Source organism: Aquarana catesbeiana, linkage group LG01 (genome assembly GCF_042186555.1).
Source record: "Aquarana catesbeiana isolate 2022-GZ linkage group LG01, ASM4218655v1, whole genome shotgun sequence".
Lineage (NCBI taxonomy): Eukaryota > Metazoa > Chordata > Amphibia > Anura > Ranidae > Aquarana > Aquarana catesbeiana.
In genome coordinates, this window is record NC_133324.1 from 827,255,050 (window position 1) to 827,282,096 (window position 27,047).

At 39.3% G+C, this 27,047-nt stretch overlaps 1 protein-coding gene across 1 annotated transcript in view; it reads right to left on the reverse strand.

Annotated features, from left to right (window-relative positions):
- Positions 1-331: 331 nt before the first annotated feature.
- GABRB1 (gamma-aminobutyric acid type A receptor subunit beta1) overlaps positions 332-27,047 on the reverse strand; it is a 1,024,548-nt gene continuing 997,832 nt past the window's right edge. The window contains exons 6-9 of the mRNA XM_073608488.1: positions 22,252-22,389; positions 22,020-22,172; positions 20,065-20,300; positions 332-15,711 (exon numbers count right to left, since the gene is read on the reverse strand). Coding sequence (XP_073464589.1) covers positions 15,364-15,711; positions 20,065-20,300; positions 22,020-22,172; positions 22,252-22,389 — 875 coding nt within the window. The 3' untranslated portion in view covers positions 332-15,363. The remainder of the gene's footprint in view (positions 15,712-20,064; positions 20,301-22,019; positions 22,173-22,251; positions 22,390-27,047) is intronic.

Consider the following 27,047-nt stretch of genomic DNA (forward strand, 5'->3'; position numbering starts at 1 on the left):
AATGGTCAAATGTTCCCATAAACACATTCCTAAACCTTGTGAAAAGCCTTCCCAGAAAAGTTGAAGCTATTATAGCTTAGTCCTACAGACTAAGACTGGGATGCCATTAAAGTAGTTCATGTGCAAATTAAGGCAATACTTTTGACAATATAGTATATATATATATATATATATATATATATATAAATATAATACATATATATATAAATATATATATATGTAAATAATAGAAGCTAAACTGAGATATGAAATGAATTGCCAGGAACCCATCTCTCATTGTTACATGGTAGCATTGGTACCTGACCTTGGTATACCCCCTTATCTGAACTTCCACTATTTAGTGCACAGGATAACCCAAGGCCATTAAAGTTATTCCCAGAGCGAATATTTATTGGGCTGTTACTGTACATGGACCAGCAACTACCAGTAATAAATAAAGTTACAATTTCTTTTAACTAGTTGGCTGTAGTGAAAGCTTATTTTGAGAGCTATGGGCTACTGTACTTTGCTTGTTGCTTTGAACACAAACCCATTGATGTGCATACATATGACTTTTGTATTCTTAAACACACCTTCTTTTTTACTGAGTAACAATTCTTACAGCCACTGTAGTATCTAAATTATAAAGTAACAAAAAAGCTTGGATTATAAATCGGCATTTCAAGAATATTATGTTTCAGCCTGTTTCATTAATTAAAGCCGTTTTAATTTTTCTTATATATATATTTACAGTATTAATAGACAAAGTTGTTTAAAATTTTTGAACAACCCCATTATAACAACAGTTCAGTGAAATATATATACAGAATTTACAGATATGTTTACACTTTTGACTGCTCAGTCAACAGCCCATCAATGCCTCAGTCCGCAAATATCAGGTTCCTCTGGCAATGATGAGGTTATTACACAGGAACAAAATACAGAACATTGTTTTTCCTCTTTTCAGAAGAATTCCTGACCTGTTACAAAATTCTGGCAAGCTTACAATCCATTAGATGAACATTCTCTATTAAATGATTTAACATTTTGAGACGTAACAGATTTTTTACAAAGAAAATCAATTTGGTATAATGACCTCTGAGTCCAAAAACAGCTATTTTCTGAGGAGCTTAAAAATTTACACAGGATTTCTTTTTTGTTCTTTCTAAAGTTATGTCACCCCTGTAAAGTATTTTTTACCTATTGGAAGTTGGCCTTTATGTCTATAAGCTCTCCTAGGCAGGAAGCCTGCTGTGGGGTGACTAAAAGGTTGGTCTACCTTAAGGTAGTCATTGAAAGCAATGGGCAGTGGTACATTTTACCTGTCTTTGAAGGATGATGCACCTCAGCAATACCCTTCCTCAATTAATGAACAAAAAGGTGAAACCTTTGTAACCTTTTCTCCATGGAAAAAAGAATGCATGGCTATTGATCACAAAGAGATTTTCCAAAAGGCAGAAAATATTTTGTTTGAAAATGATCACTTCTGATGAATAAAGGTACGGTACCACATCTTCACAAAGCCTGATGGTAGAAAGCGATACCTTGATTGATTGCAATGCTTGTGGTATCAGACTGTGACCAGACCAAGACAGCCCCTATATTACCTTTTTAATCTTTAATATATTTCCTTTACCCAGTCCTTTGTATGATAGCTATCCTATCTCTGCATTACATATCTTGAAAGTCTTCCCTGTCCTCTTCTTTAATAAAGTGTATATTGTAGCCTTTGCACCTTGCATGTAAGAAACTGGCTTCAAGTTGCTCTTCTCAGCAATGTTTCTTTAATCATCATATTACACTTCTAATGATTTACTAAGCACATCCAGTTTCACAAGAGACCCAAGCACATAATTCTTGCAGGTTACCTATCATAGTCCAGGATTAATTGGCCTCTCAAGCAATGTTGATATTCTAAGGCAAGGTAGAGCCTCCCTCAAGACATAAATGCCTGAGGCAATAACAAGTTCTTTAGAAATTCAAGGGACATTAATATCCAGAATTGTGTATTGAGTTTTTTTTTTGTAATTATCTATGATTAAATGATATTTTTAATATAGAAAATGTCTGCATAACTATCAACATCCCTCCCTAATGATGCGGTTTATGAACACACATGGATGGTCCTTCAAAGCCATAGAGGGCTCTGTCCCGAAATGGACACTCAGGATGGAATAATGTCATGATAAGACTTAACCATGTCAACATTTTTTTATTTTATTTGATTGTACCTTTTTATCGAGTAGTAAACTTACATTAACTTTTAATATTTAAATGCTATCACAATGCAAGGTCCACATTGCAGTTATATTGGAACTGCCAACTAGAAAGAGGGGACACATCCTTTTAATGGCTAAGTTGACTATTTCCAGAAAATAGACTATGCAGTCATGGGACCATGGTTGATATTAAAAACTGTGCAGCTTTTTAAAACATTGATTAATTTTATAGTCATACCTATAGGCTGCATGGCAATAAAACACGCACATGTCCAGCCTTGTTGCTGGGATGGGAAAACTTTTGAATGCTCACTACTAACAGTTTTGGCAACCTAGCATCTGGATGTGGGGATTGCTAACCAGCTTTTCAACCAGGCTTCTAGGGAAACCCAAACAGCCTACAGGTGAATGAATGAATGAGTGACTTGTATAGCGCTACCTATGCGAACTGAATCGCCTTTAGGGTGCTTTTTGCCACTGGTGTCCATCTGTGGTATAGCGCGGTCTTTAGCCCCATGGGGTCCTGACACGCTTACAAACACATACACATATTTGGACAATTTTTCAGCAGGATCTAATTAACCTACCAGCATGTCTTTGGAGTGTGGGAGGAAACCGGAGTACCCGGAGGAAACCCACGCAGGCACAGGGAGAACATGCAAACTCCAGGCAGATGGTGTTGTGGTTGTGATTTGAACCAGTGACCGTATTGCTGCTAGGTGAAAGTGCTAACCACTACACCACTGTGCTGCCCAAACTACTGCCCAGGTATGACAATAAAACCAATGCACAGTTTACAAAGTTACACTTTTTTTTTCTTATCTACTGGGGCCCCTTGATTGTATATGCTATTGTCTGGAAAAAAATAATTTAGCCTTTAAATGTGGGGTAAATTGTGCTCCTTGGTTTCCAGGGATTGGAAACTTATGCATAAATTATTCTCAAATCAGCTATTCTGCTGCATTACAAAGAAGTCTGCTAGAGAAACCATTGTTTCTAGTGGGCCTATAGCAAGTGTCCTTTAAGTACTTTAGGTAAAATGTCTCAGGCAGAGGAGGAATATAGATTTTAATCATTTTTATCACTTTTTGTTTTTATGCTGCACAGGCTCTTGAAGCACCCATTGTCCTACTAAAAAAAATTTAAAAAATGTATTTGTTACCATGAAATGTTGGACAGCTTGAATTGTTGTAGTTTGGAAAATATCTTGTGTGTAGCTGCAGATTACTCTCAAACCCCATTGCAATAGACAAAATTGAAACATTCCTGTCAGACACAAAATCTACGTTGAAAGCCTTTACATATATAAAATACAGCAGAGCTTCCTGAAGCTGTTTGATGGTTTCATCAAATTCAGTGGACAGCACACTTGACATGTATACAGGTGTTACCAAAGCCCTTATTTTACTGTCCTGTCTTAAAATATTGACATAACAAAGATGTAGTTACACTCTAATGCCCCGTACACACGGTCAGATTTTCCGACGGAAAATGTGTGATAGGACCTTGTTGTCGGAAATTCCGACCGTGTGTAGGCTCCATCACACATTTTCCATCGGATTTTCCGACACACAAAGTTTGAGAGCAGGCTATAAAATTTTCCGACAACAAAATCCGTTGTCGGAATTTCCGATCGTGTGTACACAAATCCGACGCACAAAGTGCCATGCATGCTCAGAATAAATAAAGAGATGAAAGCTATTGGCCACTGCCCCGTTTATAGTCCCGATGTACGTGTTTTAGGTCACCGCGTTCAGAACGATCGGATTTTACGACAACTTTGTGTGACCGTGTGTATGCAAGACAAGTTTGAGCCAACATCCGTTGGAAAAAATCCTAGGATTTTGTTGTCGGAATGTCCGATCAATGTCCGACCGTGTGTATGGGGCATAAGAATTGACATAGTAGTGTAATTGTAATTTAAACTTTAAATACTGATTTTCATTGCTGTCTGTCTCGTTTATGTATATAACAAAGTGTTGAAAATTGATAATAGTATATGAAAAAAAAATCTATGGAAAATAAAATAAAGTTATTCAAATTATTCCACAATGGAATCCACTACAGAGAGTAGCAAAGAGTGTGCAAAATAGGCTATATAATAATATAGAGAGTATAGAAAAATATATAAATGTATGATTTTTATCTGAACTAATTCTACACATTTATATATCCAAATGATGATCGTATAAGTTGGCAATTAATGTCACTTCATGTTGCTTTGAAGACTGAAGACTTCTCAAACTGTAACTTATAAAATAGGGCAAAAATGTATAGGCCATAGTTTACTAAAGGGAATAAGTTACAAGCATCTGTATGATTACAGACTAGGATCCAGGTTGTGGGGAAAAGTACAAACTGACAAAGAAATGTGGAGGTGGGGGAAGATTAGAAGCATTTGTAGGCTGAGTCAAATGTGAAGACACTGTGGGGTTGATTTTACTAAAGGCAAATATGCTGTTCACTTTGAAAAGGAATTTTTACTTTGCAAGGGGATTTTTTCTTAGCGTAGTATATGACGTAAAGCTCTGCCGATGTTCATCATTCACACATATCACAAAGTGAATTTTCACCACATTCACATTCCCAAAGTGAAGGGAACAAAATCCCTTGCAAACTGAACAGCCTATTTGCCTTTAGTAAATCAACCCCTGTAAACCAGACTTTTCAACCCAAGCTCCTTTCTGTAGGATCTCTGCAGAGCTAGGTGCAAACTTGACCAAAGCCGTGATGACCATGTTTCTATGCAGGTCTGAAATGCCTTCCTTAATTGACTTTGATATGGAATGTCAATTATGGGGATGATTCAGCTTTGACTCCAGGACTATAGAGGTAAACAAAAGTAGCTACTTGGTCTTTAAGTAATATGAGCATAGCATGATATGATATCATCTTATAACAGAGTTCAATGAGTGAGACTTAATCTCCTCCTTTCCCATCTTGCAGTCATTCTTCAGTGCAGGCCATATTTACTGGAAGTGCATCAGTGTTGTTCTTTGCTTACACAACATGTCTTTTCAATGCAGTCAGTGAAACAACTAGTAGATTGTCATCGTCTGATGTTATGATGCTGTTACATGATAATGCTGCACACTGAGGCATTTAAATGCCATCAGTACTGTAGTCAAAACAGCACCGAGCACACAAATCCTATAATTATTTGTTGTAGAAAACCCACTGATATGTCTGAGCGGGGTGAGGTCGAATAACTGCCAAGGTCTCACCAGCAAGCTTTTCCTTAAGGCAAATGGATACTTCTCATTTGTTCCAGTCTATTGAATAATACCCACTGGGTGCATACTGTATATTTCAAGAGAATAACACTGAGCCAGGCATAAGTTCTAATTAACTGAACAGTAAACCCAATATATAATATACTTTTCCAATAACATCCATAAACATGGTTGTAAAAGTTTGCACCAGGGCGAATTAAGTATTTGAGGATTTTGCAATTGTCAAACATTTCATGCTGGCTGCTGTTTCTTAACAGTGTTCCTAACAGCAAAATACCTTCCCACAAGACACTTGTTTATGATTAATTCAGACAACTTTCTAATATGGAGTTGTGCTAGTGTATCCTAAATATTTTTTGAGATGTATTTATTTGCTGTCCTTTTAAAGCCTAGTTGACATTACTTTGTATGCCCTGTATTCCTGCGTAGTGTAATTTTTGAGTGATTTTTGCATGAAAGTGCCGTAAAATACCTGTTTCATTCAACAAAAATGCTGCTTTCTGTATTCCCACACCAGTGCTCACTACTGGCGCAGTTGAGTAGTTACACTCCTCACGGGAGAGGAGATTTGTTACTGAGTGTTAATTATAGAGTGCAGTAGGTTTAATCCTGGCGTTTATTGGATTGCATGGTGTATTCAGACACCATGCACAGCTGCTATGGAATAAAAAGTGGGGATAGGACTGTAAAAACAGGGATTGATTGATGCTAGCTATCTCTGGATTGAAGCTGAATATTGCAGCAAAACTGAATTTCCTGGCTGGAGTTATGCTTTACCAAATTTTTTTTTAACACTACCAGGGACTTACTGGTAGTGTCAGAACTTGCCTGCACCCTCACCCCTCCCTTAGATTCTTATTGGTCATCATAGTGCTGGGCCAATAGGAATGTATGGTAGTCAGCACATTGCTGCAGCTCTAACAGAATATGTGAGAGCTTTATCTGATCAAAATGGCCCAGCATTCAAAGGAGGTACTCTGAATCTGCTGCAGATAGGACCTGACTATGCTCTCTAGCAGAGGAAAGTAATCCTCAAGAATGGTTGAACAGTGTCCACATATCTAAATGTATATTTAGCTGCATATAGTTGTGGCTTTTCTAGCACTTTTGCACACTATATATTTTTATTTTATAGTCAAGACTAAAACTTTTTTTTCCTTAGTATTTTTTTAGTTAGGTCAATATGAAATAGTTCAACCAGTCTGCTAACTGTGGGTTTTCTCCAGTGGTATTTTAAGTTATGCTGAAAAGATCCTGAATCTGTAATTTGACCTACAGTTCTTTAGCTACACTCACAACACAAACACAGCTAAAAACCACATCCCCTTCATGACTGCTTTCGTGCAGTCGTATGGCTTTTCAAAAAGAAAGCAGCAGTCGGTGTTGGGCTTTCTTTTAGGAAAGCCCGTATGCTCAGCTAAAACAATGTAAAGCATGTATGTATACAAAAAAAGGTAGTAAACATTCAGAAAAAAATGTAATAAATTAGAAAAACATTTTTAGAATTTAACAAAATGAAAAAAGTTCTAATTTTGTGAATACTAAGAGTTGAAAAACATGTGCTCATCTGCTTAGCATACAAGGGTTAAATCTATACCTATCTAGCACCATCACTTAGCATGAGATTTAGAAGTTACTTATGCACCAAAATGGTTGATTAACAATGAGAGATAACCTCACAATCAGAGAGGTGATTCCGCTGTAAAGTATTGAACAAAAAAACTATGGTTGAGATATGCTATATGCCAGCTCAACTATAGCAATATGCTATAGTTGAGCTGGCTGCCTACCAATATGCAGGAAAAATGTAAAAACTTGGACAAGTCATGTTTACAGTGAGTAATAACTTGCAAATGTAAATCTACATGTAAAATAGACAACTCCTATAATGAACCTGTGTTTTATGTTCATGAATGCATATAAAGAAGTTGTCCAAACTGCATTTACCTAACCTGCTGGAAATGAGCACATGGCTGGTAGCAAACAGAAGCTGCTTTCGGAGGAGATTAATCAGGGCACTAATATATAATACAAGACTTGGGGGTTGATTTACTAAAGGCGAATCCACTTTGCACTACAAGTGCATTGTAAGTGTAGATCTGAAGGGAAGATCTGAAATGAGGGGGATCTCTGCTGATTTCAAACATCCAATCATGTACAAACAAAAATGCTGTTTTTTATTTTCCTTGCATGCCCCCCTCAGATCTACAACGACTGCACTTCCAAGTGCACTTGTAGTGCAAAGTGGATTTGCCTTTAGTAAATAAACCCCAAAGTGTAGATTTTTCAACAAGATTTACAACTCAAATTAGAAAAAAAAAGGCAGCAATTTAAAATTAATGATGTACCTTAATGTAACACTTTTCTTTACAGGTATGTTTTTTGAAATTAAATGAAGTTCAGTATTTATGGTCATAATGGCTTTTGATTTTAATTTGAGTTCTAAAATAGAAATTCGATCTCTGTTGTCTATATTTCTGCAAAAGTGTACACCATAGTATTCCTTTATTTGTTTTTCATTTGCAAATCTGATGAGATAATTGTCCTCAGCTACTTGAGAGGTTAAAAGCCTAATGCACAAGAAGAAAACTAGCGCAGCTTCTCCATTTTGTAAGGGTTACATTTTCAATAAGACTAGGGGTAGGTTATTAAGCAGTAATACTTGCTGTATTCCTCGCTCTAGCAGGCACCCTCCATGTTTGCAACTGGTCCTCCTCAGCAACCTGCAGTTGTACACTTACCTCCTCACATACAAAGCAGTACTATTAGTCCTGCACCGTATGTGATGGTGCCGAGCGACAACCCACAACCGAGAGCCTCAGGGAGAAGAGGAAGTCGCTAGAGCCTACTGGAGAGTGCAAAAGGGTAAGTAATATATCATTTTCCTCTACCCCCTGGAGTTAATGAGCATGTAACCCTTGCAGTGTGAAGGACCCAACTGCAAGGGTTTTTTGGAGTTGGGCTTTTACCTGTTCTTTCATGATATAGTTGGAAATCTGCTGTATAAGGCACTTTATTAGCCAAGGTGTGTAATATTGCAGATCCATGAACTAAACTTTAGCAATGATCAATTATTTTTTCTCAGAGGCAGTGACACAGTTGTGAGAAAATGTTTGGAAACCTTTTAGACTTAACTTGGTTTATAAATTTTTATCTAATCTTTAATAACAATAACTGTAAAGACATTCTTAAAAAATAAACTTTAACATTGCCTTATTTTACTAAAAAAAAGTGATTTAAACACTCAAGGTCATTATTGGAAAAGGTATGGGCATTTACGTTTAGTAAGTAGTGGAACCTCCTTTACTGACAATAACCTCAACTAAATGATTCTGTAGTTGTAGAATTTAATAGATGTTTTTGCCTATTTCTGTATAGATAACTGTTTTAGCTTATTCTTGGAAGGTTTTTCTTGTTTTCCCATGTATGAAATTTCTTCCTACAATCCAAAAACATGCCAAGCAAGTGACTTGTCTTCCTCCTTAACTGCTGCCATTGTGTTTTTGGGTATGATTGATTGTAAGCTCATTTGGACAGGTGATGATATGATTGCATTCATGTATCCTGAAATTCACTATGAAATGTAGTACGTGTATGTTACATAAATAGATCAAATAATGAACAGCCTGCATTGGGTAATACCAAACATTTCAATGGAACAGAAGTCAAAACCACAACTTGCCCATTTTTAAATACAGAATTTCTTCTGCTTCATCCATTCTATTGCTAAATTACTCATGTGTGTTAGATCATTGTCATGTTGCATTACCCAACTTCTTTTCAGCTTCAGATTACAGACAAATGCCCTGACACTCTATTGCTGATTTTTCTGAGACAGCTTGGGATTCACTGGTCCCTCAGTAACTGCAAGCTGTCCAGACCCTGAGGCAGCAATCTCACTGCGCTGTTCTTCAAAGTTGGTATGAGGTTTTAGTGTTGATAGGCAGTGATTTGTTTTAGTTCTCCAAACATAACGCTGTTTACATTCAGTAAGAATTCAACCAGTTATATTGGAAATGCTGTAGAACATCTATATGTTTTTTTTATTAAATTGTGCAGCAATTTTTACGTTTTTTAGAAGGCAGTGATTTGCTATCTGTTTATAATTTCTTTTCTGTTGGTCAATTCATAAGTTATAAAATGCAAAGATGCCTGTAAATATGTATCAATACAAGCACAGAGTGTACTTGCATTGATATTTACTGCTAGACAGAGTAATAATTGCTCTGAATGGGCTGTTTAGAAACATGTGGCGTATATGGACCCTTAGGTTTCTTAGATTCTAAATTGCTCAGCTGTCTGATCTGACTGAAGATTGATAGAGGCCAAGATTTCTGAAAAAACATTTTTGTACTCCTTCACAACTATAAGGCTTTATGCACACGGGTGTATGAATTTATGCTCCAAATGTGCTTTTTTTCTGGCAGGACTTGGCAGAAAAAATGCTTCTGATATCACATATGTATGCACATTTACATGTGTATGGCAATGAGTGTAAATGCATTCCAATTCATCCTGGCCATTGGAATACATTCACACTCATACGTAAGTAATTTATGTGCATAAGTTCCTCTCTGAATGCAGCTTTGGTGCATTTTTTATGCCTCTGTTCTTAAAATGCTGACTTAAACATGTGCAGAGTCTGATGTAAGCTATTATAGAAGTGCTTTTAGAGGCATAAAAAAGTCATAATAAATGAAACCTAGATCTATTGGAAAACTTTATTCAATGACTGTAATATGTGACTCCAATTATTTGTTTTTCAGGAGGTCTACATATTTTAATCATCAGTAACTCTGATTATTTAAACCATTTGATCAGCAAAGATGTGTAACTGTTGTGTGTGTTGTTTAATAACCACTTAAAGCAGAGTTCCAGAGTACAAAAAGTGTAGCTGCTGACTTTTAATAAACACACACTCACATGTCCCACCATCCAGCCACCCGAACCCTCGCTTCTCTCCCTTGCATCTCCCCAATGCCGGCATTACAAGTGTGAGCACTTGGCTGTGACAGCTTGCGGCTTCACAGAAGGATGTGCACTGTGCCTCTTTAAGGGTCGGGCAATCTCCTGGGACCTGTGACGTGTCCCAGAAGATTGCAAGGAGGGAGGGGAAGAGGAGAACTTCCGCTCGAGTCGCCTAGGCGACCCGAGCGAAAGTGGGAGCTGGGTTCCTGTGAAAACAAGGTGCCCACTCCCCCCCCCCAAAATGACATGCCAAATGTAAGGGGCTGAGTAGTCCTTATAGCGGAACTTCCACTTTTGGGTGGAACTCTGCTTTATCTACCAGCTGCCATTTTGAAAATCTCCTTTTTAAAGCGGGGGTCCACCTATCTATCGTTTTTTTTTTTTTTTTTTAGTTCATTCACAAACTTTTCTTCTCAGCATTACATACTCACATATTGTCTGTAATATGTCTGCCTGTGTCAGATTTCGTTGGAAAGAATAACTTATATTATTCACTGCAGGCGGTTTCCATCTTCAGTGTGGGCATTTGAAGCCCACAAGCATTTATTTCCTGGATGTGGTGAATGCTGTGCTCCCAGCATTCACCGATCATTCCTGCACATGCTCAGTGGCATCCTGGGAAGCCTGAGACTAGCTCCCAGGAGTCTGGGAGAGGCTAGAAACACGCCTACTCCCACAGGAGGAGAACCAGGAAGTGCAAAGAAGAATATAAAAATAAAAGGTAATTACAGCGATTTACATTTTTTTAAACGGCATGTCAGCATCTAGGCAAGGAAGAGAATACATACAGATATTGTTCAAAATTTGGGTGGAACCCCGCTTTAAAACAGCTGGTTTTCTTGACTGCACCCTGGATATTCTTGGGTCAGTAGGGCCTAGCACTAATTTCAGAACTACAACTAACTCATCTGCTCTGGAGTATTATACAACCACAATGCATCTGTTTTGTGGTTACAGGAGAATTTGTGTGATGTCATCTCTAACCAATTTTATTGAATCTTTCCTGAAGTAGCAGAACACAGTGGTCTTTTCCATGCAGATAACTGCACTTAAAGTCTATCTCTAACTAAAAGAAAAGTTCCAGCAGTCTGAATTCCTACCCTCTCCCCATTTTACACCCCTTCTTGTAATTTTTATTAAATAACAATATACTTACTTTTTTTTTTTTTAATAAAGCTGTAAAGTTGTGCTCACATGATAATTGCTGTCTCTTTTTCTGTTGTTCCAAAGTTCGTCATAGGAATGCTCACTTGTTCGAATGTTTAGACATGCAAGCTCTATTTTGTCACTTTTTCTAGTGCATTAGCATAGGCCCCATCCCCCGATGACCAGTGGGGCTGTTCATTATAGCCTGTGCTCATATGACCTGGGCATCATTCAATCAGGAAGTGTGGTGGCAGCTGCTGAGGGACACAGTGACATCACAGTACTGAGGGACACAGTAACATCAGTAAGTTAGGTATTACCAAGACAAAAGAGGGGAAAATAATATTAAATAAATATAATAGAAATAATACTGGATTTGGGCATTAAGTGGATTCAGCAGCCCATGTGGAAAAAAGTGTAGAAAAAATAATACAAAAATGAAATAAAATGCCACCCTTTTAACCTGGGGTTCTGTTATTTAACAGGTTTACAATTGTAAGAGTTTCAAAAGTTGAATTTCAGCTGACTTCTGACCCCCTGACACTTCAGGTTATGTGTAAGGCTTAAGTTAAATAAAGTTAAATAAGAGAAAAGTGCACAACTTTGATTAAACCTACATCATTATAATGATGACTGAATGTCCAGATTCCTGAATAAGCACAATCTTTATCATCACTTTTTTAAATGAATTAGTCCCTGAGGTTGAGTTCACAATTAAGCGAATTGGATGCGGGTTTCCCTGCATCCAATTCGCATGACAGGAGACTGTGACCGGCTCTCAATGGAGCCGGTTCACACACCTCTGGGGTGACTTCGGTTCGCACTGGAAAAAGGTCCTATGTGTCTTTGACTTAGTCTCAGGTCCGAATTCAGGCAAATATTTGGACCGGATTTGCCCCTGAAATGGAGAACAGGGACGCACCAGATCCCCTGCTGCAAACCGCAGCCACAGCTAGTGTGAACCTGGCCTTACTGTCTAGTTTTCAAATTTCCTTCTCAGTAATAATTTACAAACTTACCTATCTAGCTGATGTATTACATTATTGAGGCGACTTGTCAGCTATCTAGCACAGAAGTGGATTTGTCATGGTCAGGATTCAAATGAGAGAAAAAAAAAAGGGATAATTATCAATTTACACAGTAAGGGCAATAGTGGCAAAATGAATTTATATATTTTATGCCAGTCTTAACCCTGCTGACCTAACATGGCTCTATATCTGATTTCTATAGTACTGGAAAGCAGATCATGTGATATTAAGAGGAGTTGAGATAAGCATTTCATTAGGTGGAACCATGTCTGTTTTTTTTGTTTTCATTGATGCCCCTGTTATCTCTTAACTGTGTTTTGTGTCTTAGTCACAGCTCTTCTTGTCATCTTTATTGAAAGCTGAGAAACTCTAACAATGTTTCTGTATCTCAAGGCATGACAATCATTTACTACCTCTCTTTTCCTACCTCTCAATGCATTAAATAGCAGAATAGTAAAGGGATTTTTTTTTTTTTTTACATCAGGCATCATAAAAACCCTGGCTTGGGCTCATTGTTATTCTTGGGTGGTGGTATTTATAGAGGCAGTGGAAAAAGAACTAAAAGTAGTAATTTAGTGAAAATACGCTATACTTCTTTTAATAAGGAGGTACATGAAACCAATTTCTATTATAAATTAAAACTGTGTGTGTTATTGTTCTTTGCATTGTCTCATTATCTTATTGAGCAAGACCAAACTTTTAAGGTTTGGGTAATTTAACCTTCTATATGTGTGGCAGAACTGTACACTATCCAATCAGGAGTGGACAAATTATACTGTATAGTGACTTAATGTAATTCTTTGTCCTACAATTGTAGTTAATATTCTGGCACAGTGGCATACACTTTGTTTTTGCTTTCTTGTTTACATTTGACATACCTTCCTTTTTATTGTATATTGTAAATCTAATTGAAATGTTAATAATGTTAAGTTTATACACCATGTCAAGGATAAGAATTAATAGTTGTACTGACATTGGTTTAGTCGTATGATAAAGGATCATATTGGAAGAGGAAAGTATTTTCTATAACCCTTTTTTATGTTGCCTAGTTAAATAAATTATGAAATAGAATATGCATTTTACAGTTCTGATACTTAGACACAGTATTGCACAGATTTGTTTATGGAGTTACAGTAACTGGTATGGGAAGTGCAGAAAACAAATAGTAAAAGGATGCCTAAAAGTAAAACTAAAAAATGTGTTCGGTATACATTTTGTGTAATATTTTTTGTGCAGCATTTTTTCGTTCTCTCAGCTACCAAAAGGAGGCACCAAAAGGTCGGTTGGCACTTTTCTTTTTTGAGATTACTGGATAGGAATTCAGATATTTAAAAATGTTACTTGCACCTTGTTATCTATTATGTTAAAGTTTTACATATTCACCCATGAAAGTTATTAACAGCTAAAAGACACTTTCAGTTTTTTGTATAGCAGCCATTTAAGTTAAAGTCTGATAAGTTTCAGCTTAGGCATGGCCGCTCATAAAACTAAAACAACAATTTTTTCAGGAGTAGCTTTTCACTCTTTGCCATGACTGTGTAATTGTTTTGAAGATTTTCTTATTGAATGTACCATAAGTTGATTACAACACCATGTACAATATATAGTCACAGCAAGGGTTTGGCAGACAAGTCAACTTTCTGTGGGACACAAGCTCCCTACTAAATGCAGTTAAGTTTTTCCCCGCCTTAATAGATGGGCATTTATGTAAAACCCTATATCACTGACCTGGAGTAACCATGTAAACTACTGCTATACATAACGCAAGACTTAGATGCACAATTTGCATATATGCTCAATGCATTTTTTCAATTTGACCATTTTAAATGTAATCCATTTTCCTTAAGGAAACTATTATCAACCCAATTGTATTTTCTTTTGTAGACCTTCTTCTTTCCAGTTCATGTCAACATTCTACTCATGGAAGTATAATCATGTTGTATAGTCACTTGGTAGGAATCTTATTGGTGATTATTTCTCATCCATACACCCTCTACCATAGGGGTGGATCATGGCAGTAGGAAGCCCCTAGGGCTAACTTTAAAGTCTGCAAGTATGGAAAGGGCCCTGTCACATTTGCGGCTTAGGGCCCCATCTTCCACCTACAGTATCTATACAGGTCATACTTTTTGTTCTGAAAGCATGGTTATTCTTGTCTCACATAATATGGTGGTCTTAAAAAACTGTTATCTTTTTCCCCCACTTGTACATATTCTTACATCCCAGATTTCCCACATGGTTCTACATGACAGTTATGATGATGATGACCCATATGGCAAGGATTCACAAGACCAAAGGTGTTGATATTTAGCTGTAAACCTCATTATATCCTTAAAAGTTATTCTGTGTGTAGTAAAAATACAATGACTGGAGGTGTAAAAAAGACTTTACAGAGGAATCTATTTAAAGTACAAAATGTGAGAGAATGGTGGATTAACCTCTTTGCTGTACTAGGATGCTGGGATTTTTTTCTTTTTTTTTTTTTTGCAGCTGAGAGGTTAATGATGAAAGATGACATGTGATATATTTATAAAGCTTTTTCTTACCATAATGTATTGGAGCAAGTTTTATCTTCAATTAAGAAGACAATACGCTTTTTTTTCATAAAAGCTAAACTCTTTCTTTCTAAAGAACCTACAATTTGAAAATTAAATGCAGTGTGCAAACACTAAAATCATTTTAATGGCTGAATATCTTACCTTGAATTTGCAGCACTATTACTAATGCAGTCCCTTCAGGATCAGAAAAATAGACCTAGCATCTTCAAAAAAAGTGATCTAACTGCATAAGTTAGTGTACATAATAAAGCCAATACACAACATTAAAGAAGGAAAAAGCAACAGGAAATATCATCCTTGACCACCGGTCTATGCCATTCACATCAGTCAAATCAGGAATTTTTATTTTAATCTGAGAGGCACTCCTCCTCAGTCGCCCTTTTTTGTGAACCATATGCCTATCCAATGTGCTTCTGCTGTACATATCTCTGTTGGGAATGGGTTTCCGATACTGGATGCTGGCACTGTCATATGAAAACATTGTAGCTCTCGGATCAATAGTGCTGGTTAGGACTTCTGTTCCGCCTACTTCATTTCTCAGTTCCAGAGTTGTCAACAAAATGTTCCCATGTGCATCAACCTGCAAAATAAGAAAGTGTCTTCAAGAGGAATCTATGTACATTTAGGCAACAGAACTAGTACGTTGTAGATTAAAAAGGATTTCTTGAGATACATCATCTTTAGAAAGCTTAACTTTTTAAAGGAAAACTATCATCTAAATAATCAAAATATATTAGGTTTATTATAAACATACATCTGCAATTGAAAATGAGTAAATGGCTAGATGGTATTAACTATAAAAAAAATATTAAAAAGGCATTCCCATAGCAAAAACCTGTTGAAAAGCAAATTATGTCCGTACAGCACAGGATTTACAGCAAGATTAGCCATCCTACTTGATATAGACTGGCTAAACCAATTGGCTTTGATCCAGAAGATCCTTTAGCTAAAATGTAATTGTTGTTTTGGTTATGGAATCTCTTGCATGTGTCACTTGACCTATGCACATGTATCTGTAGTGTTTTCTTATCTCTCTCCAAAACACTAAGTCCCGTGTCTTTCTGATGTTTAGTTCCTCTGTTATAAGCATAATAACTTCTGACAAGTTCTCAGAGACAGGAGATAAAAGCAGCCTGAAATTTGTGTCCGGGTGGGTGCTATAAATAGATTAGCAGAGAAGTTGTCTTGTCAGAGCACAGCCCTGAAAGTATCTTTGTTCCTCTGCCAATGTGGAGGAGGGGGTGTGTGCCTTTCCTCCAATCAGCTGTCACACTGTGTATGCCAAGAAACCACTCCTACTGCTGAATGAGGAAGTAAAAAAGGCAAAACAAATCCTTATAAAACATGGTGCAATTTGATTTAATAGGGAAGAAATCTTTCCTGATTCCCCAAAAGGCAGTTATTTCCTGGCTCAGTATTCACTGGTGTTATTACTTATATATGGTACTTTCCAATATTATTCTTTTAGGAGTGTATGCATCTCTTTTTTTTAAAAACTGATCAACTGACCTGTCCAGAACTAGTTCCTCAGAGAGTTAATTCCACATTTATACAGCTTTCACTATGAGGAAGCTTTTCTGTATGTGGAAGTTAAATCTCCTTTCCTCCAGATGTAATGAGTGCCCCCTTGTCCACTGCATTGACTTTAAAGTGAATGACTCTTATATTTTTACATGGTAATCATCTCCCCTCTTAAATGCCTCTAATACATTAAGTTCAGCTAATCTTTCCTCAAAGATGAGCTCCTCCATGCCTCCTCTGAATTTTGGTTGCCCTTCTCTGCACTTTCTCCAGTTCCCCCATATCCTTTTTGTGAACTGGTACCCAAAACTGAACTGCATATTCCAGATGAGGTCTTACTAGTAATTTGTACAGGGGCAAAATTATGTCTCTTTCTCTGGGGTCTATACCTCTTTTAATACAATAAAGTATTTTGCTTGCTTTAGAATCTGAAATGTAACATTGCATGCCATTATTAAGTCTATGACATACCAGAACACCAAGATCCTTCTCGGCTATTGACTACCCCAGTTGTATCCCCCATAGAATGTATGACGCATGCATGCTTTTAGCTCTCAAGTGCATAACTTTTATCAACATTAAACCAAAAACAAAAAATTTCCCTATTCAAACAATGCATTAAGGTCTGCTTGCAAGTTGGAGACATCCTGTAAAGATATTATTCTACTACATAGCTTAAAACGCAGAAACTATATTATTAATTTCAGCTGCTATAACACTTAAAATTAGGTTAGAAAATAGGAGCCCATTATTGAACCTTGATACAGGAGCTCTGGGACAATGCAGATTTGGAGTGGAAGTAAATACGTTCCACTTTAACAGAACAAATCCTCATACAGTGTGTCGTTTTTTTTACTTGCTTCTATCCATAGCACCTAGTGTGGATCCTGGCAGCTCCTCCTTCCTCAGTTCTTCCAGTATTTCCAGACACCAGGAAATCCATGGTGATGCCGCCTCCAACCACACAGCAGGTGATTGACAGCCTCAGATGTGCTTGTTTTCCAATTAGACTGTGTAAAGGGGAGTGTGTCCATACCCTCCATTCATGTGTCAGATTAAACTCAGCTCTGTGCTGTGTGCTTTGCAGTGTGTGACATCAGATCCCAGCCCCTTTGTTGGCGTACTTTCGAAGGTTGTGGAGGAGAGAGGGATGAAGAATAGCAGGATTAGTTATGTAGAAGGTTTTTCATCATGGCTGTGTATGCTCTGAGGCTAGTCAGTGGGCATATGTAAGGGTTTAGTATTATTTTAATTTAAATAGGCTGTGCACTTTGCAAGTGTAGTTGCACTCATTTACCCTAGTAAATGTAAATGTGGTAAAGCTTCACTCTGTTAATAATACCTATATCAGGTGGAAGGAAAAAAACAGCATTTTTGCTTGCACATGATTGGATGGTGGGAATCAGCAAAGCTTCAACATATTTACTAAGCTATGGGGAAAATGAGTGCAACTGCACTTGCAAAGTTCACAGTTTTGTTGTCTTTAGTATGTGCACCCTACTATGTACTTCCATACTTTCACATAGTAGTTCTCTGTAGCCCTCTATGAACTTTCCTTAATCCATGTTCTCATTTGAGAGAACTATATTTACAGGCATCGTATGGATCTTATGGGCAGAACTGATATCCAGCATTCAACAGTCTCATCAAGTGTTGAGCACATATAAAATGATTGTATGAGATTTGCGGTCTTGCAGTTGCCTGAAGAGTACAACAGTACAGCTCAAAAAAATTGAGAATGGATGATTTCATTATCTTACGTTTTCATTTTGATAAAGGGATTTGGGAACTGAGAGTTTTAATACTTTTTTTACATTATATTCAGACTTTTCATGGTTCTACTAATTATACATTAGAAAGAAGAACAGTTACAATGTAATACTCAGATCCAGAGAAAAAGAATGTTTTATATCCCGCTGGTCTGTTATTTTGCTAGGAGGGAGAATTTTTCATGATAGGTTAAGGTAAAATTTTGGCTATAAAACATCTTAAATTTAAAATAGTCAGCAGACATATAATAGAGATGGATTGCTGGAAAAGTAGTTGAAGGCTAAAAGCAAAAGGCTAAACGCATAGAGGATGGCTGGAGCTGCTGGTGTCAGTTTATTCAAAGCAATAATTCAACCTGAAAACAGAACTGCTGATTTGTGACACAAGGACGTGAAACTCTTAGAAAAAGATTCCAAAAACACATGTATTATGTGTTTTTAAAGATGACTTATTTCTTTTTTGTTAACTGTTGCAACTGAAACACAACTTACCAGACAGGATTGTAGGTATGAATGCATGTGATGGTTTAAATGAAATGTTTGCCAACTTATTGTTCACATGGTGGATAGACACAGATTGTGAAAAGTGCTGATGTGATGCCAAAAAGTTAATTTTCATATCAAATCGTTCATGGAATTGGTGTATATATGGCTAAATTATGCTTTTGGACATGTCATACTTCTTTCCATTTTTATTCATCATGCACAATGCTTTAGGTAAATGGCAGTCCTAGCCAATGTTTGCCTCCATTGTCTACAGGAGGGGGGAAGAATGGGCAAAAAATTCAAGTGGGGTTATTCTGCACTTTGCAAAAACATCATTCCTTCTTATGCTTCCCTTACTCTATCAAATAAATTGGTCTTATTCTAGTTCCAATTTAAGCCACATATTCTAGGCATTTACCTGTTCGATCAAAACTAGCATGTTCCTAAATCAAGCTGTCTTCCAAACCTTTTAACCAGTGGCAGCTGTTGGTAATTTTCAGCAGCTCCAGAGCACTTACCCCATCTATGGCGGGCAGCACTTCACCCGGGTGAATGGCAGTGGCTTCTCCTTCCCCTGCTCTCCTCCTCGGCCTCACGGGTGGCTTCCCCTTCCCCTGCTCTCCTCCGTAGGCATCACAACGGCTTCCGTCTTCCCCCTCGGCGGCCAATCAGAACGCTTCTCCTTTTGGGCAATTGTGAAACGGGTCTCAGACCCACTTCCTGATTGGCTGGAAGGAGAATCAGTGTGAATATAGAGAATATTCATTCGCTATTGTCACACAGCTGGGTAGGCTCAGAGCGCAGTGCTCTGCGTCCCAAGCCCACCCTTTTTTGAAGCCTATCAGAGCCTCTGGCTCTAATCACATCCTTCAAAAAAACCCAAAAAAACATTGGAATTCATGAATCCGGCGCCCTGCATGTAGATTAGGGGGCCAGACGCATGGATGGGGGGTGGCGCCCACGCGCCCCTAATGGATGGGCCGCCACTGCTTTTGGCATTTGTTATCTTTCAATAGAACACCCTGCTATCCCAAACCAGACATAGACCTCTCTCTGTCATGGTAATGTGGTGAGATATTTGCAATTCTATAAGGGTGCTTTTTTTTTCAGCACCGTGAATTTCCTTTTGTCAACAACATTGTTTATTTCCCCATTACCTGGAGTTTATTCTTTTCAATATTTGCTTTCTCTGCTTTTTCTGCTGCTTTCTTCTGTAGCTGAGGTCCTTTTCCAAAGAAGATGTAGTTCACAAAAGCATATTCCAGCAATGCCAAGAACACAAATACAAAGCATCCCATTAGGTAGATGTCTATAGCCTTGACATAAGGGATCTTTGGTAGGGTTTCTCGGAGATGGGTACTGATGGTAGTCATTGTCAGCACAGTGGTGATTCCTATAAGAAGAAGTTATGCATGACTCAATGATCTATTCTTGTCAGGTACACACCCACATTTCTGCACAGTAGGCTGTGTATGTAAAGGGTAACATATTTTCAATGAAGCTTGAGTACGATGAGGATGAGTTTATATATACACTGTACTGTCAATACAACCTCAATATAATTTTAGAAGACCAATAAGCCTAAACTCCTAAACATGCATATGATACTGGCATGAATATTTTTCTTGGATATAAAAAAAAAACCTTTCAATCATCCTAGGGCTGTCTACCTTTTCCCAAAAAGAGGTATATTTACCAAAGGAAAAACAACACTGTGATTCATAGCATCACATTGTAATTTGCTAGAGGCCTGCTACTCATAAAGTATGTTCCCTGTGGTTATATTTGTAGATGTTTGCTGATGCAATACAATAAGAACACCAAAAGCTCCTAGAGCCAAATATACAACTTCAATTCCCAAAAAGTTGGGATGCTGTGTAAAATCTACATAAAAACAAAATGCAATGATTTGCAAATCTCATAAGCCCATATTTTATTCACCGTAGAAAATAGAAAACATATCAAAGGTTTGAACTGAGAAAATGTACCATTTTAGCAAACAAAATAAGGTAACTTTGAAATTGATTGCAGCTACTTTTTTGGAATTTGGGTTGTAAGTAAATGAGATTTCACTGCTACAAACTATTAAGTACAACTCATTCTACTCATTCTATCCACTCATAAAAGATTTAATGCTGCAACTCAGGGGAGGAGTGGATGAGGCTAGAAAACATGAGCTTGAAATAAATCTTGTGATCAATGCACTGCTTTAATGGTCTAGAGCATATGATAAAGATCTCCTCAGTGAATCTTAGCACTTTACAGCAGGGGCACTAAACCATATCTACTTACCATTAAGACATTTTGTTCAGGCTCCCATTTTACATACCAACATTTCGAACTGTGTCTAGCCCTTTATCAAGCTAGGAGTAAACTTCAAACTAAAGCATAAATACAGAACATTCATATATCCCCCCATCAATCACACCAATGCTCTGACCACTGGTGAAGGCAGTATGTTACCAAAAATGAAATTTTTGCAGCCGAGGTTACCTAAAATATGGTTTATATCTTAGCCCAGAGTGTGTATAGAACACCTCCAGGTTGCCTCACTGCATTGAGTTTTACTGAAAATTACTGCACTGCAGATTGAAAAGGATAGGTATTTTTTAATAACATTCAATTACAATATAACTTGTGTAGCAATTGTACATGCTATGTTTTTTTTCAAATTAAGTGGAGCTACCCATTAAAATAAACCCCTACTAGCCTTTGTAGTTAGAGCCACTGTGGAGTAATTCATCATCGAGTTCACAATAGAAGCAGTGCAGCCATAGAGATCAGTGAGGGCTTGTTTTAATGTTTATTTAGTGCAAATATTTAAATGTACATAGCCTGGCCATAGTTCTACTTTAAATGAACCAAAAAGCCCGTCACTAAACCAATGTGAAGGACAACAAAATCTTCTTAAAGGACATGATTTGCTTGTTTGCCCACTACCCTAAAAGAAGAATAAACCCCCTTATTATTTGGATTTATAATGGAGGTAATGGCATGAAAATAGCAATAAGAAGGCTCTACTATGTTGCTTTCTATGCAAAGTAATGAACTATATTATTAATATGTGCATGTTATATGTTATATGGTTTGCTGTAAACTGAAATAACCTTACCTAGTGCCACTCTTGCAGCAGATGCATCATAGTTGATCCAGAAAGACACCCAGGAAAGAATAGTAATGAGTGTGGAAGGCATGTAGGTTTGTAAGATGAAGTATCCAATATTTCTTTTAAGTCGGAAGCTCAATGACAGCCTAGGATAAGAACCTGGAAAAAAAAGCAAACATGTAAAAATAAACAAGTCACATTAATATCTATTTCTAAACCTGTTTTGCTGAATCCTTACCAGTAGAAAACACTACTTTCTTTGAGACCATTTTGTAATCAATAATGGAGAACTGAGGCAGCTCAATCTTCTCTACTCCCGTGATTGCTTTATCTCCCCCATTCCAGTAGAACTCGATGTCATCTGTTGTATAGCCATCTGCAAACAAGATTTTATAGCAGATTCAGAAATAAATTTATTTTATTCTAAAAGTTGCTCACTGGGACGTCATTGAAATTACAGTCTTACCAAAAAGAGTTTACCCACTTGTCTTGCATTAACTATACTATCTTCTAATTTGTAAAGTACTGCACAAACTATTGGTGCTATATAAATCCTGCATAACAACAATAGTTCCTCTTTGTTTGTAAGTTACATTGTGATGATCTGCTTCATAGAACTGCCAAACACTAGCAAAAAACAGGCTTTATAAAAAGCCTTATTACTTGTGAAGTCAGATCTGTTCGGACAATTGCTCACCAGTTTGTGGTTCGAGGAAGGGCTACCATGGCCTGGTGGATTCTCTAGCGCCTACGAAAGTGATATGTACTCTACTCTCCTTGCTTTTTTTATAATGCTAGGAAAATTATTATCTTGTTGTGGAAACAACCTGTAGCTTCTACTGTTTCTGCCTGGAAGGCTCTAATTAATACAACTCTACCATTATATAAAGCTACTTATGCTAGTAGAGGGGTGCTGAACCAATTTGATAAGATTTGGGGAGGTTGGGTGAAAAAATTGCATGGGGGTCCCCCCAAAATCCATTCCATGCCCTTCAGGTCTGGTATGGATATTAAGGGGAACCCTGCGCCAAATTTTTTTAAAAAGGCGTAGGGGCCCCCCGACATCCATACCAGACCCTTATCCAAAAACGCAACCTGGCAGGCCGCACGAAAAGGGGGGGGCGAGAGAGCACCCCCTCCTGAACTGTCCCAGGCCACATGCCCTCAACATGGGCAGGGTGATTTGGGGACAAGGGACTCATCCCCACAACCCTCGCCCTGGGTTGTGGGGGTCTGCGGGCGGGGGGGGCTTATCGGAATTTGGAAGCCCCCTTTAACAAGGGGACCCCCAGATCCCGCCCCCCCCATGTGAATGGGTATCAGGTACATTGTACCCCTACATATTCAACAAAAGCATCCAACGGACCGAGAAAAAAACAGAAAAACTCTGCGTCTACGGGAGGCGTCCTGCCGACTGCAGGCTTTTTGCATTGACAGCTGTTATATAGCTGAGGGCAGGGCAACCCGGTGATGTAAACGGATGACCCCGCCCCCTTCTGGTGTCGCGTCATGTGACGTCACATCAGATAGGGCGGGGTCATTTGTTTACGTCACCGGGTGGCCCCGCCCTCAGCTATATAACAGCTGTCAATGCAAAAAGCCTGCAGTCGCTGGAATGCCTCCTATGGAGGCAAAATTTTTCTAGGTTTCTTCTTTTCCTTGGTCTGTAGGACACTGTGATTGAAGATGAATGGACATTGTGGGACGCTTTTTTTTTTAACCACTTCAGCCCCGGAAGGATTTGCCCCCTTCCTGACCAGGCCATTTTTTGCGATATGGCAATTTGTCGCTTTAACTGACAATTGCACTTGTACCCAAACAAAATTTTTGTCCTTTTTTTTTTCCCCCACAAATGAAGCTTTCTTTTGATGGTATTTGATCACTTCTGCGGTTTTTATTTTTTATAAACAAGAATAGAGTGACAATTTTGAAAAAAACACAATATTTTGTACTTTTTGCTATAATAAATATCCAAAAAAAACACATTTCGGCCAATATGTATTCTTCTACATATTTTTGGTAAAAACTAGCAATAAGCGTATATTGATTGGTTTGATTGGTTTGCGCAAAAGTTATAGCATCTACAAAATAGGGGACAGATTTATGGCATTTTTATTATTATTTTTTTTTACTAGTAATGGCAGTGATCTGTGTTTTTTATCAGGACTGCAACATTGCAACGGACGCATTGGACGCTTTTGACACTTTTTTTGGGACCAGTGACATTTATACAGCGATCAGAGCTAAAAATAGCCACAGCTGATTGCTGTATAAATGTCACTGGCAGGAAAGGGGTTAACACTTGGGGCGCTCAAGGGGTTAACTGTGTTCCCTATGTGTGTGTTTCTAACTGTGGGCGGATGTGGCTGAAGAGAGGAGGAGAGAGAGACTGTTGTTCCTACTTAGTAGGAACACACAATCTCTCTCCTCTCCCCTGACAGAACCGGGATTTGTGTGTTTACACACAGAGATCGCAGTTCTCGCTCTGTCACGTGTGATCGCGGGTGCCCAGCAGTCATCGCGCCCACTGGGCGCACGTGCCGGCTCCAGAGACACGCGCGTGCCTGCTACAGCATGTTACATAGCCGATGTACAGCTACGATAGCACGCCCAGGGGAGCCAACCTGCCTTGTTATGATTCTGGCGGGAAGTGGTTAATAAAGGACTTGTCCCAAACTGTCTCCTGTCTTTTTTACATTTTTTGGTGAATGTGTAGGGGTACAATGTACCTGATACCCATTCACATGGGGGGGCGGGATCTGGGGGTCCCCTTGTTAAAGGGGGCTTCCAAATTCTGATAAGCCACCCCGCCCGCAGACCCCCAAAACCACCAGGCGAGGGTTGTGGGGATGAGGTCCTTGACCCCAAAACACCATGTTGAGGACATGTGGCCTGGTACAGTTCAGGAGGGGGGGCGCTCTCTCATCCCCCCTTTTCCCGTGGCCTGCCAGGTTGTGTGCTCGTATAAGGGTCTGGTATGGATTTTGGGGGACCCCTATGCCTTTTTTTGTTTATTTTGGCACAAGGTTCCCCTTAATAGCCATACCAGACTTCAGGTCTGGTATGGATTTTGGGGGGACCCCCACGCAATTTTTTTTTTTACATTTTCGGGCGGGGTTCCCCATAATATCCATACCAGGCCCAAAGGGCCTGGTAATGGACTGCAGGGGGGCCCATGCCATTTTTTCCCATGATTTTTATCTATATTGCCAGGATCCGGTAATACATTACAGCCGCAAGCAGTTTTTCCTTTACAAATGTAATTTTGCTGCTCTCATTCATAAAACTATGTACGGCTGCTATGTAAGCAGCCTAACATAGCGTGGAGCGTGGACTCAGCCCCCTGAGCTATGATTGGCCAAAGGCACCCTGCCTTTGGCCAATCATGGCTCTCACAGCAGAAAGCGCTGTGATTGGCCAAAGCATGCAGGTCAGGTGCATGTTTTGATCAATCAGCAGCCGTCAATGCACTGCGATCTCACAGTGCATTGACGGTCTCACCGCTCACTATGGCGTGTTCTGCAGGCACTCGAATTTCCCACCAACGCGCCATAATGTTCGGTATTTGGCGAACGGGCGAACTTCGGATGTTTGAGTCGAACTCACGTTCGACTCAAACATCGGGCTCATCCCTACTTCTCATTTTAACAGTGTAGATACCGACTTATGAAAATATCACATTCTACCTATATAACAATGCAGTGGCGGAACTACCGCCATAGCGAGCCACACGGTCGCTATGGGGCCTGCAGCCAAGAGGGGCCCATGGGGAGGATGAGGAATGCATAATGCGGGGGGGGGTGAGCACCACCCGCACGGTCCCCCAGCCAGGGGAAGTGAGGAGGTTAAGAGGCAAGCTGTCCATACGAGCAGAGATCTCAGCTGTAAGAGCTTTCATTAGAATTTCCTGTGTTCCCAGGGCTCACCGTCACATAGCCCCACCTCTTGGCCCGGCGCCTTTGATAGACAGAATGCCGGTCCAATGCGGGACATGTGGCATCATCAAAGGTGCCGGGCCAAGAGGTCAAGAGGTGGGGCCGGAGAGCCCGGGAACACAGGAAATTCAAATGAAAGCTCTTACAGCTCTCTGCTCATACGGACAGCTCGCCTCTTCCTCTCCTTACTTCCCCTGGCTGGGGGACCGTGTGGGCGGTGCTCGACCCCCTCTCTGAGGTAGCCCCACGCTCACCAACAGCCATTTCAGGGCTGCAGTATGCATTCCTCATCCTCCCCAGTAGTTCCACCACTGGCCACTGGCTTGCCTCTTTCTCTGCACAGGTGAGGCTGCATTGTGCGCGGGTCACGCTACATTGGGCACAGGTGAGGCTGCATTGGGCACAGGTGAGGCAGTATTGTGCACAGGTGAGGCTGCATTGGGCAGAAGTGAGGCTGTATTGGGCACAGGTGAGGCAGTATTGGGCACAGATGAGTTAGCATTGGGTACAGATGAGGCTGCACTCGGCACAGGTGAGGCTGTATTGGGCATGGTCTATGCTGCATTGGGCACAGGTGAGGCTGCATTGGGCACAGGTGAGGCAGTATTGGGCACAGGTGAGACTGCATTGGGCACAGGTGAGGCTGCATTGGGCACAGGTGGGCACAGGTGAGGCTGTATTGGGCACGGGTCACGCTGCATTGGGCACAGGTGAGGCAGTATTGGGCACAGATGAGGCTGCATTGGGCACAGGTGAGGCTGCATTGGGCATAGGTGGGCACAGGTGAGGCTGTATTGGGCACGGGTCACGCTGCATTGGGCACAGGTGAGGCAGTATTGGGCACAGATGAGGCTGCATTGGGCACAGGTGGGCACAGGTGAGACTGTAGCTCCTACTGTTTCTGCCTGGAAGGCTCTAATTAATACAACTCTACCATTATATAAAGCTACTTATGCTAGTAGAGGGGTGCTGAACCAATTTGATAAGATTTGTCAATACAGGGTGGTGGTGCGATGTTGGTCTATTGAGTGAGGTGGACTCACATTCCAAAATTCAGGGAGAAATGGAAATTTGATCCTCTTACGGGACTTTAAAGGGG